The 12,471-nt window shown below is 39.2% G+C and overlaps 2 protein-coding genes across 7 annotated transcripts; one reads left to right on the top strand and one right to left on the bottom strand.

Annotated features, from left to right (window-relative positions):
• Window positions 1–41: 41 nt before the first annotated feature.
• Window positions 42–2,765, bottom strand: LOC102713519. The gene is made up of 3 exons (XM_006647379.3): window positions 2,434–2,765; window positions 2,062–2,152; window positions 42–422 (listed from the first exon to the last, which is right to left on the bottom strand). Exons 1-3 carry the CDS (start codon window positions 2,501–2,503, stop codon window positions 284–286), a joined length of 300 nt encoding a protein of 99 aa, XP_006647442.1. The 5' UTR covers window positions 2,504–2,765; the 3' UTR covers window positions 42–283.
• A 1,173-nt stretch (window positions 2,766–3,938) lies between these two features.
• LOC102713241 (DNA mismatch repair protein PMS1) lies at window positions 3,939–10,798 on the top strand. 6 transcript variants are annotated; one of them, XM_040521034.1, is made up of 13 exons: window positions 3,939–4,237; window positions 4,337–4,660; window positions 4,895–6,115; window positions 6,524–6,774; window positions 6,867–6,993; window positions 7,797–7,865; window positions 8,004–8,077; window positions 8,155–8,187; window positions 8,267–8,332; window positions 8,518–8,621; window positions 8,701–8,882; window positions 9,560–9,659; window positions 10,354–10,798. In XM_040521034.1, exons 1-13 carry the CDS (start codon window positions 4,013–4,015, stop codon window positions 10,374–10,376), a joined length of 2,799 nt encoding a protein of 932 aa, XP_040376968.1. In that variant the 5' UTR covers window positions 3,939–4,012; the 3' UTR covers window positions 10,377–10,798. The 6 variants fall into 6 exon arrangements, with proteins under 6 accessions (XP_040376968.1, XP_006647441.1, XP_040376971.1 ...); XM_006647378.3 differs by lacking the exon at window positions 8,155–8,187; XM_040521037.1 differs by lacking the exons at window positions 8,518–8,621; window positions 8,701–8,882; window positions 9,560–9,659; window positions 10,354–10,798 and having other exon boundaries at window positions 8,004–8,081; window positions 8,267–8,298.
• Window positions 10,799–12,471: the final 1,673 nt, after the last annotated feature.

Here is a 12,471-nt window from a genome sequence, read left to right as displayed (position 1 = left end):
GGCTTTGTCTTATTACGGCAGATTCAACTGCAGAAACATGCAATATAGGAACTCTCCCTTTTCTTCATTGGAAAATAATAATATCAAGATTGTCAGCAAAGTGAGGTTACATATCGCAATCTGAGATTGATATATGGAGATCAACTCTGTATTACACCCTCGTTGCTCAGGAATTTCCTGGCAAGTTTCAGTTTGTAGTTAAGGAGACAAAAGAATCATCATGGGGAGCTCACCCCAAAATGAAACCTAAAATACCCGCCATGTAACGGTGAATATAAAGAACTTAATCTTTATGCGAATGTGCCAGGTATTGGCTTGTGTATTTGTCCACCTTCGGTCCAGATGTGCCATACTTCTGGTCATAGTACTCCACCATTGCAGATCCGACTAACGCAGCTAAAGTTAGGGCTTGAGCATGCAACCTGCAACATCAACAGTTCTATTAAGTATGTGGGTTATCAAATTGTAGCATGATTTGACTTTGAGTCATAACTCAAGGGCAGTCATTTGGAATGAAGTTTAGCGTATGTAAACTGCCTGCATACAAGAAATCTACAGGCATTCAGATCGAAAGTATCAGATACTGCTACTAATGTATTAGATGGTGTTAAGGTAGAACCATATTTAACAGCTACTACGGAAAAGAGAAACTTCTAGGATTTTTTACACAATGTTGTGCATTGCTCAACTTTAAAAAGGAGGTTGTAATAGCACTGATACAGACACGTTGAAAAATAACAGCTTAGAATTCTAACCTTCTGGTCTCTACAATAGTCAGTAAACCCTTCAAAAATAAGACAAATCACACATGGCGGTAAACTTTGTCTTGTACATCCATCTAATCGGACCCAAAAAGAGTAAAAGAAAAACATACAGCTACATACGGAATTGGACTCTGCATATCTGCTGATCTAGTTTTGACTTACTGGATCAGATGCACTAGCATCACCAAATGTATGTAGGCGCAGTGGTGCACAAAGTCACAAATAACAAAGGTACTTCCTCGGTGTTTAAATATATGATACCATTGACTTTATTTGGTTAAACTTTTGAAACGTTGATCATCAATAGCTCTCAAAATGTTTAGTTTAAAACCATAAAGATCATATGGGTAGAGTTTTCTTTATAAATACTCTTACAATATTATAATTTTGTCGGACACTATCATTGTATTCTAATAGAAAAATAGTGATCAAAGTAGCACACCAAAGACCCAATAAATTTGAAGAACAAGGAATCTTAAGAAACCAGTCCATGATAAATAATGATGCATCCTTGTAATTTTAGTGACAAAAGGATGCATTAATTACTTCATACAGCTAGCAACAATCTAAAACAATAATTACAAGCAATATTTACTCATATAATTCTATATGCCAACTAGGCACACTATCAAGTAACGTAGATAACTAGATAAGTATACACTTAATGTCTAGTTTCCTGCAGAATGGTATTCATGGGGTTAATCTAAGCCATTCACTGTTGAATGCACAACCGATACAAACAGATATTTCACCAGATTAATAATGGTGCATCCTTATAAATCTACTTGTCTGGTGGAATCATTGTAAAATTTTAAAAAACAGCTCTTTTAATAAACGGCAAACTACAGTCCAATGGACTGTGAAATCCCACATGCTTTGATACATCTAGGGTTGCACGCTTTATAACCACTTGTTTCCAGTTCCAATTCTAACAATAAAAGCTAGTACATTATGTACAGTTCAATAGAAGTAAAGCTCAATGAATCATGTAGAGCAATCGTGTCTGGTTTTGGTTGAAACGTGAGTTGCTTGAGTCACTTCGTAGCTCTGCGCAGATTCAACCCTAAAAGGTTTTGTGGGGAACAATCACATGGATACTACAATCATGTTTATGTTTAATCAACCTTCTCAATTTGGCACTGCTCAAAAACAATCTTTCAGGCATCGTGGCAAAGTTCAAAATCATTCTTTCTTGTCGTGATATCAAGATGTGTCCTCAAGTTATACTCATAATTACGATGAGACACCACACCATAGCCTGGACATGGAGGCAAGGTAATTGAAAAAAGGCACAGACCTTGCATGGATGATCTTGACGCTAGTCTTCATATTGGGCCTCGACCAGTTGTACGCAATCGAGCTGCTGATCCCAGTAAGCCACAGGCAACCTTTCCCCCACACAAGCAACGCAAAGGTTAGAAAACATCCGGAACAAGAGGCAAAACTAATCTAAAAATTTTGGGGAAAGGGAAACAGCATACAAAAATTTTCCGCAGTGAGATTAAACTAAATCAGATAAAGGAAATCAGATGAACTCATATTCAGAAGGCGCATGGATTGGGGGCGACTCAGGTAGCAATCGACACATCAGAAACAACGAAAAATAGCAGATCCGCGCGGAGAAGATGAAAATCCCAGGGAGAAAAAAAAAGATCCAGGAGATATTTACCCACGGCTCGTAGCTTGTGGTCCACGACCCACTTCCTCATGGATTCAGCCTTGCTCGGCGTCTCCGCCATTTGCTTCGCCGCCGCTTTCCCTCCCTCCCCTTCGGCGATTCCTCGCTTCCTTTGCGCGCTCTGTTCTTCTTTCTTTCTTTTTTCTTCTTTTTGCCTTTTCTTCCTCAACTATTTTTTTCTCTTGTTTGCACTTCCTTCTTGTTGCTATATAGGACCCGGCTTGTTTGTTCCAGGTCCTCGACGAATTCCGGAATTCGTTTAGTATCCGTGTATGATTTGGATTCCTTTTCGCATGCCTCCAACTTGTTGCTGGTTTGTTATTTCCCCACTTGAATGAAAAAGAAACGTTTTTTCTTTTGTTTCGTCGAGCATGCTCTGTATTTCTTGTGACCAAAGAAAGAAGGACGGTCGCAATAGGTTCCCTCTGGTGCCTAGATTTTAGGTGTATTTCTAAAAAAAATATAGAGAAATAACAGTAAAAGCTAGTATGGAATAGTGTGAGAAATCGGTACCACATAGCTCTAACATGCCGTTATTTTTAATTCAAGCTAATTGCATGTGAGAAAAAAAACTTTATTATTATTATTATTATTATTATTATTATTATGAAATAGTTTTGAGCATAGACATTTACTTACGTGTCATATTCTTTTACATCAGATTATTTCTTGACTTAATGGTACGGTGCACGGTTTAATCATATAGAAAGTGTGCAATGAAAAAAATTAGATATCAATATGATAAAAGCGGCTCGCTAAACCGTGATTTGTATGCGTGACAATTCGTCTTTGTATCTATAAGAGCAAGAATAAGAATAATAAGTTAGCTATAAACTCTTTATTGTTTTTTCTTAGTCCACTCGTAGTAATTGACTTTTCATTATTATTTTCATTATTAATGTAAGACCCACACGTATTCTTGTGCTCAAGCTAGCTATAAGTTTATAGTCTGCTTCTTCTCTTTCCTCTCCACTCTTTTCTCCATGTTACTATTTAGTCGATTTATAGTCTGCATTATACCTGCTCTAACGTGTAAGATGACAAATTATTAAACAAAGTTACGTAGCGATGCCAAATAATCAAATCGTACACGCCCTCGTCACGCAAATCGTACACACCGGAGGGGGTGGAGGTGGGTGTGGGGTGCAGAATCGACCGAAGCGAACGCAAAACCGGCACGTTTTCTGCCTTTCCCTGGACTGGACGGCGGCCGCGTGGTCAAAAAAGCCCCTCCATGGATGCAGGTCCATGTGACCCGGCGGCGGCGGCGGCCGCGGCTCCTCTTCCTTTCCTACCCCGCGGGGAAACGAAACGGCTCGGCAGGTGGCCACGCGCCCGACGCCCCGACCGCATCGTGGCTTGTAGACGTGGCGACCGGGCCGGATCACACACCGCATCCAGGGCCCAAGCCCAGCTTAAGCAGGTGGGCCGGATCACGGGCCACCGCATCCAGGGCCCAGTCCCAGCTGAAGCACCACTGCCATCGGAGACGAGGGAGAGGAGAAACCTCCGCCCCCGTGCGGTGCTGGGTGGTTTTGTAGGGTTTTAGGCGGGGGAAGGGAGGAGGAGCATGGGGGGCGGCTCGTCGCCGGCGATACGGCCGATCGGGAGGTCCGCGGTGCACCGGATTTGCTCCGGTCAGGTCATCTTCGACCTCTCCTCCGCCGTCAAGGAGCTCGTCGAGAACAGCCTCGACGCCGGCGCCACCACCGTCGAGGTCACCCTCCGCGGCTACGGCGAGGACTCCTTCACCGTCTCCGACAACGGCACCGGCATCGCGCCGAGCAATTTCCAGGCACCCCCCATACAAACCCTCCTCCCACCCTCTCGCTGCTGCCTTGCTCCTGTGGTTGGATTAGCTGCTGACCATGCCCCCTCTCGTCGCCATGACCAGGCGCTTGCTCTGAAGCACCACACCTCCAAGATCTCGGATTTCGGCGACCTCAGCTCCGTCGCCACCTTCGGGTTCCGTGGGGAGGCGCTCAGCTCGCTCTGCGCGCTGGGGAAGCTGACGGTTGAGACGAGGACCAAGGACGAGCAGGTCGGGACGCGCCTGGAGTTCGCGCACTCGGGCTTGGTGACCGGCGAGAGCAAGATGGCGCGGCCGGTCGGGACGGCCGTGACCGTCGAGAAATTGTTCTCCACGCTGCCTGTTCGGAGCAAGGAGTTCAGGAGGAACATTCGGAAGGAGTACGGGAAAGTGATCTCCTTGCTGAATGTGAGATTGCTCATCTTACTGTCCATGTTTTTTTTTTGCAGGCGATTTCTTTCTGTAAAGTTGTTGTATGTCGAACCTAGTCTATTCCGGATATTACACAATATACATGTCTGTCATACTTCTCCACTGTTTTACTCTAGGCATGTTTAGTTATGCTTCTGTTAAAAGCTGTGTTTTTTTTCCTTTACTTTCCATCATCTCAACATACTAAATATCATGTCTTTCCTTTATTAGGCCTATGCCTTGATTTCCAAAGGGGTCAGATTAGTTTGCACAAATACCACCGGCAAGAATTCTAAAATGGCGGTGCTTAGAACTCAAGGGAGTAGTTCACTGAAAGACAATATCATTACCGTATTTGGTTCGAACACTTTCAAGTGCCTACAGCCCTTCAATGTGACAATCTCAGAAGGCTGCCAAGTTGATGGCTTTCTTTCCAAACCTGGACCTGGTAGCGGTCGCAATTCAGGGGATAGACAGTTCTTCTATGTTAATGGCAGACCTGTCGATGTGCCAAAGGTCTCCAAACTTGTTAATGAGCTATACAGAAGCTCAAACGCCAAGCAATACCCTGTGGCTGTATTGAATTTCTGTATTCCAACCACATCTTATGATGTGAATGTTGCGCCTGATAAGAGAAAAATTTTCTTCTCATCCGAGCAGACCATTTTGCTATCTTTACGTGAAGGTATTGAGAATATGTACTGCCCTCAACAATGCAGTTTCTCCATCAACAACATTGAAGATCCTGAAAAGGAAATGGATCCAGCCATTGGTGGGTCTGATGAAAACATGTGTTTAATAGAAAAGGAGAATGTTTCAGCTACTGAAAATGACGATCACATGGATGAAACAGATAGTGATGACGAGGTTGCACCAGAGAATCAGAAAGTGACTTCTTCAGTAACAGAAACAGTAGCCACTGGATCTAAACCCAGAGATGTGAGTCCCTTGCCAAGAGGCCCACCTGCTCAGGTTGATAGATCTGCTTGGCTTTCGGCCTATCGGCATAAGCAACCAGAAAAAATGCCCACACAAGTAAAAGGCTATCTAACACGAGCAAATCAAGTTAGAACAGGGCTTGCTACAAAGTCCTCTCCTTCAAGTACTGTTCAACCTTCTATCATGAACTTTCTATCACAAAATAAAAGGAAACATGAAGATAGTTGCAATCTTATTTCTGAAGCTCCAGTGCTGAGAAGGGAAACATGCTTGGAGCAAGTGAGGAGAACAGAACTAGGAGCAAATGCACCAGATACACTAACCTCAAGTATATCTAATATTGTTAACACACCTCAAGGAACAAATCCTTTGCGGCACCATTCTCCGCAATCTTTTGTACCCGAGACAACAGAAGACTCACCACAGTATTTGGAACCACCTAATATTTTTTCTCGTACTGATGAGGTGCCTCACTTGCATCCATCTGATGTTCACACTACAGAATCTGAAGCGGTAAGGTAGAAGTTTTTGGATTGAATCCTACAAGTTTCTTCATTATATTTCTCTAGGAGATTATAATATTTCCATAATCTTTTTTTTTAACTTCTCTTGCTTTATTTGCCTTGACTGATTGTTTCTTGACATTATTGCTAAGTGTATGCCTTGTGATCATATCTTTTAAAGAAGTTAATGGTGAATTTCTCAACTGTTGTCACTAAATAAGGTACCTTCAATCTAGTCCTAGCAATTTTCACAACCTGTTTTTAATTTTGGATTATGCACACATTGTTTGTGGAGTGGCCTTTTCTGATATTATAGCTTGTGATTGGGCATGGTTCCAGTTCAAAGAAAAGAGAACAATAATGTTTGAATATCTGATGATGAGATCAACTGCAAAATGAAATGCTTCATTCGTTGCAGGATAAACAACATGATCGACGCCATTCCAAGTGTGGTTCTCCTGGTAGATGTTCAGAAGTGGAGCCCCAAAATGAATTGACAATTATTTCTGTGCATGATGCTCATCCTGATGGTCATGGCAATGCAATACATTCTGGATCCTTATCTTTTCCGGTTATGAAATTTACACTTGCTGACCTTAGAAGAAGAAGAAAGCATAGTTTTATGATATCACATACAAATAAAGGGTGTTTTCCTGAGAAAACAACAAGGTAGCACTTAACTGTTTTTGTAGACAAGTTAAATTTTCACCAGGAGTTGGGTTTTCTAGTCTCTGAATGACTAGTTTATTTTTCCTACCTAGGTGTTATAAAGCTGCGACACTGGATAATAATGTACCAGATAATGAGGAGGGGAAATCGAAATCTTTAGCTGCAGCCACTAGTGAGTTAGACAGATTTTTCAGTAAAGATGACTTTGGAGAAATGGAGGTGCCTGACTTAATTCCACATTTTGAATATTATCATTTTTCTAGGGTTCCATGTGAGATTATACTGTTGATATACCGTCAATGAATGACCACTTGTTATCTAGGTCATAATGTGGTTTATTTGCCTTGTGTGAGTGTTCTCCTTTTGGTTTTCTAGAGTGTAAGCCTCCGTTTCATAATGTAAGATGTTTGACTTTTTTGCTTGCAATGTTTAATTATTTGTCTTATTCAAAAAATTATGAAAATATCATTTATTTTGCTTGTGACTTACTTTATTATAAAAGAACTTTAAGCACGACTTGTTATTTTTTATATTTGTGGTTTTGTACTAAATTTTTAAATAAGACAAATGGTCAAACGTTACAACTAAAAAGTCAAACATCTTACGTTATGAAATGGAGATAGTATTTTATAGTTATATACTCTGGCCCAGTGCTTGGGTGGAATCACAGTGACTTTTGGCAATCATGAAATTAAAGCCGTACTGACACACACATACACTTGTGTGTGTGTGTAAAACCAGTTATATAACCGTTTTTTGATGAGGGTGCTTTTGATAGCTTGCTTCTGTTCATGGCCCAACCAAGTACCATATGTCTTGTCATTCTTACTAGTTCCTCACAAAACATGGATAATCTTTGTCCAATTTTTTTATTGTAAATGTTTGCTTATTTACTTGAGTGGTGTAATTTCAGTGTACTAAAATAGGACAAAATATTAGAAAAGGGAATTGTTGTATGGATTCTATTTACAATACTTTGCTGAAGAAGTTTTTAGAGCGCTAAATAACTAGTACACCTACAGGTTGTTGGGCAGTTTAATCTTGGTTTTATCATTGGAAAGCTGGACCATGACCTATTTATTGTAGATCAGGTATCTCTCTACAGTCTGTACACATATTCTATTTAATGATGTAATTTTATTGCATAAACCTCTGGATATCTGGGTTGCAGCTTGCAAGATATATCATGTAGTCATATCTGGTGATTGATGTTCTTGTTTTTTTACTAGCATGCTGCTGATGAGAAGTACAACTTTGAGAACCTTTCACAGTCAACAACTTTAAACATACAGCCACTCCTTCAGTGAGTAAGCAAAACTTGTAATTTCCATCTGTTATTTTGATACATTGAACTCGTTCGGTACCTATAAATGATGGTAGGGTGTTTTGTTGTATTCAGAATGTTGAAATCAGGTCTATTATTACTTCTTTTAAAGTATTTATCTGGTACTGTACTACTGTGGGGGGTATATCTGATTGTATTCAAATACAGACCACTGAGACTAGAACTGTCACCAGAGGAAGAAGTTATCGTTTCTATGAACATGAGCACTATCAGGTATTGCATTTGCAGGCTCCTATAACTCCTGTCCACTACTCTGTACTTATCAGGTCTGTCGGCCAATTGTTTTGCATTTAGTGCATAACAACTGGAATCATGCACGGTGTATTTTCTTCACACTCAATAATATTTGACAATTGACTGAGCAAAAGCTTTACTTACATGATTCTTTTATCTCTCAGAAAAAATGGTTTTGTTTTAGCAGAAGATGTGCATGCTTCACCTTGCAACCGCTTTTTTATAAAAGCTGTTCCATTCAGTAAGAATATTACATTTGGTGCTCAAGGTATCACTTATTCTTATTCCTGAAATGTACATTGCATGTGTGTCGAAAAGTAGTTTAATTCTAATTTTCCTTGATGTAGATGTGAAGGAGTTAATCTCCATGCTTGCTGACAGTCAAGGTGACTGTTCAATAATCAGCAGTTACAAGCTCGATAGAACTGATTCTATTTGCCCTTCGAGGGTTCGTGCTATGTTGGCTTCAAGGGCTTGCCGAATGTCTACTATGATAGGTGATCCATTGACAAAAGCTGAGATGAAGAAGGTAATCACAGATTAAATTATTTTTGAGCAAATAAGCTTTTGATAAGCAACTTCCGTATGAGCTCCTTTAGAAGAAGACAAACCTTGTATGGTTTCTATCTTTTCAGAAATATAGTATAATGATATAGTTGTGGTCAGTGCTCGTGCTCACTGCTCCCTAGAAACAAATATTCTTTTATGCTAGTAAATGTTTGTACGTTATTACAAAATTAAAGCGATCACATGGGAACATAGAGAATCTATTTTGAAATTTACAACTAACTAGAGGTTTTTGTTGTCAAGTTTTTCTAAGAGAGAATGGTGAGTGGTCCCACATGTTTGCATTTGGGGAGTTGGTGGGGTGGTGGATGGTAGATTCAGCACCTACCACCACTACTCTCTTTTATAGTACTACCTCTATTGCATATTGTAAGACTTTTTAGCCTTGGCTAGATTCATCCATTGATGAATATTATAATTTGTGTGTGTGTGTATAGATTTATTATGATTCACATGAATCTAGGAAAAACTGGAAAGTCTTACGTTGTGAAACGGATGGAATAGTATAGATTATCAATGAGTCCCTTTTGTATCTAAACTCCAGATACTTAAGAATCCAACTTAATGAAGCCCTCTCACATTTTCACTTCAGATACTTATGAATCTAATTCGGTAGGGTATTTTTCTTTTGCACTTCAGATACTTAAGAATTTAACAGGACTGCGGTCCCCTTGGAATTGCCCTCATGGGAGGCCAACAATGCGCCATCTAGCAGATCTCCGTACTATAAAAAATGAAGGTAAGAGATTGTCAACCAGCATTCATATTCTCTAGTTTACATACTTGTACATGTGTCATCCATATTCTGAAGAAAAAGGCAATGAGATTTTCTTGATTCATTGCAACTCCCAGCGTATTATGGCACGTGGTACCCTAACAGCAGATTAGGGAAGGGTTTATCCTAATAATGCATATTACCTAAATAATTAGTTCCTACAACAGGGGATTAGTTACTTGATACCTTGTCTTTTACTACTTCGTTTTACAATGTAAGACTTTTAACATTCTCTATATTCATATATACGCTAATGAATCTAGACATATATATAAACAACATACATTGATATATAGATTAATCTAGACATAGTTAAAATGTCTTACAATATGAAACGGAGGGAGGTAGCTATCAGGAAAAGCCTTGCGCCAATGTGAGTGTTTATGTCACGTCCTAATCAGCATCCAACTTGGTAAAATTAGCATTGCTGAACCATTTGGCTTTGGTTCGTGCATAAAAACAAGTGTTCTACAAGTTCATGTGCTACACTGTACCCACGTGACAAGTTCAATTTACCCTATATGTTTTTCAAAGATTCGTTATATTCCTTTTTTCACAAAAAATGGCATGATTTGATACTCCAACTTACAAGGATCTTAGTGCCAATTCCCTTATTTAGTTTGCATACCTCTTATTTCAGTGTCATGAAATTTCGCAGGATGGAAGGCAACTTTCTCATGACTTCGGGCAGATTATAGGTTGTATTGATGTTGATGTGCTTGCCTTTTCACTGCTAACGTTCGAAGGAAATTGGACGCTCCATGGCCAACAGTCCTCGATGTGTATAAGACCTGATCTCTCTCACATGTTTGAAACAGCCTATGTGATCTATTCGTGCCCTAACCGTATGTATGTGGTGAATATGTGACATCTTGATTTTGAATGACACTTATGTGAAAGCGTCATTGATAATGAGAACCTTGCTTTACACATGCATCGGAAGGTAAAATGCTCCGATAAGTTTGCAAGGATCCCGATTCCCTTATGATTACAAGGTGACGGAGCATGCGCTGACGTTATTTGTGTGGTTAACATGTAGATAAGATGCCTTAGTAACTTGTGCTGAAAATGCCCTGGGTTTCTGACTATATATAATATAAAGATCTTAGCTATATTCAGTTGCAGGCTTGCATTTTAACGCTCTACTTTATACAAACAGCAAATAATTACTCTTATTTTGCTGAACCTGGAATGGCTGGTAGATCATAGCAAATGCCTTGGAATCAGATGCAGCAAATGCGAATCGTTTTTGCTGTCCCTCGAAAGAGGAACAGACATAGCCTAGTTGCTGTCTACCGAAGCTACTGCAATTATATAGCCGGCAAGGTCAATAGTACAGCCAATTACTAGCTTTAATTTATCTTCCAACCAAATATCAATACATGGTCTCACATGTCATACATATATTTTGTTTTGGAGCCTGTGTGCAGCTGGCTATAAATTAGTAGTCCATCTCTCTTCTCTCTATCCTCTTATCTTTTTAAAATATACTTACTGCTGGCTTATAGCCTGCTATTGTATCTGCTCTAAGATCTAGCTATGAACTCTAAAATCTTTTCATGTCACTATAAGCTAATGTAGAATTTAAAAACCAGATAGGGTAGAATCTAAAAATAGATTTCAAAACTGATTTAAAGTTTTAAATAAATTTCATGCCAAATTTGATCAAATTAGGACAATATTTTCACCAAAGTTAAACGAAATAAAAGTGATTATGTGTTTCAATTTCTCAATGGAACTCCTGTATGGATTTAATCATTTTTGAAAATTTGCTTGAAAAATTTGAATGTTTTTCCAAATTTGGCATCAAATAATTATGTCCAATTTGATTTTGTTATAAAGCAAAGTTGATATTTATGTTTTAAAAATAGATTATACATAAGTATGAAGAGGGGGTAATAGAGTTATTTTAGAAAAGAAAACGGTAGACTAACGGAATAGGCAAAGAGATCATGAAAACAGAAACTCGGGCATATGCAAGAGCCCAAGCAAAATTGAGGGGTCTAGAATGGATCAAGGAAAAACTCATATGCGCATAATTTTTTTTTCTTGATATTAATATGTAGCATGATCAAATGACTTAAGATTGTTGATGATGTAGCTTAGGATGGGTTTATTTCGGTGACAAGTGAAGAAATATAGATTGTGCCGACAATTTTATCTTTTGAATCAGTTCAATTTTACTTGTAAGTGTTCCAGCAATTCTGTATCTGAGTTCTGACCTTCGGCTTAAAAATCGTTTATACGGAGCTCACAAGTCAATGTTCCAGAAACCGTCAATTAAGTGTAAAGGTTAACGAGGACAATTTTGGATAGAAAAACCTTGAGCTTCACAACAGCGTGATGCTTTTTGCATCTCGCAGCTTTCTTTGCGACATCTTTACGAAGTGGCTTTATTCCAATCACAAGTGCAACTCTTTTTTTTTTTTTTTTGCCAGATTTCACTTTTGATGAGGCTTGTCAATAAAACGTGAGAAAAAGGCAAGAGCTTCTTCAGAATCAAGGCTCCTCAGCTCTCACCTCTTGGTGCCAAAGCCCAATGTGACAGTACCAGGAAGCTAAAATTATGTAAAGTTTCTTATATACGTAGTATTTCACATTAGGATAATTAATGAAATGACTTCCAACAAATTTTCTGGTGATACTTACTACCTCTCTCCTAAAACAACTTTATTTTTACACCTCTTTTTTCTGCTAAAGTATATTCATTTTTAGCACTTATTGCACTAGAGTTTGTAAAACTAGGAAACAATTCCATCATAGCTAGCTAAAGTGG

This window comes from Oryza brachyantha, chromosome 2 (genome assembly GCF_000231095.2).
Source record: "Oryza brachyantha chromosome 2, ObraRS2, whole genome shotgun sequence".
NCBI lineage: Eukaryota > Viridiplantae > Streptophyta > Magnoliopsida > Poales > Poaceae > Oryza > Oryza brachyantha.
Note: the sequence above shows the minus strand (reverse complement) of the source record. Positions and strands in the feature narration are given on the sequence as shown.

Bases quoted from the DNA above. Each gene is read 5' to 3' on its own strand.
- LOC102713519 (XM_006647379.3), bottom strand. From the start codon at position 2,503: ATGGCGGAGACGCCGAGCAAGGCTGAATCCATGAGGAAGTGGGTCGTG. The intron at 2,153-2,433 runs GTAAATATCTCC...TGTGGGGGAAAG, and splicing joins CCACAAGCTACGAGCCGTGG to GTTGCCTGTGGCTTACTGGG. The intron at 423-2,061 runs GTCTGTGCCTTT...TTGATGTTGCAG, and splicing joins GTCAAGATCATCCATGCAAG to GTTGCATGCTCAAGCCCTAA.
- LOC102713241 (XM_040521034.1), top strand. From the start codon at position 4,013: ATGGGGGGCGGCTCGTCGCCGGCGATACGGCCGATCGGGAGGTCCGCG. The intron at 7,866-8,003 runs GTATCTCTCTAC...TTTTTTTACTAG, and splicing joins ACCTATTTATTGTAGATCAG to CATGCTGCTGATGAGAAGTA. The intron at 9,660-10,353 runs GTAAGAGATTGT...GAAATTTCGCAG, and splicing joins CCGTACTATAAAAAATGAAG to GATGGAAGGCAACTTTCTCA.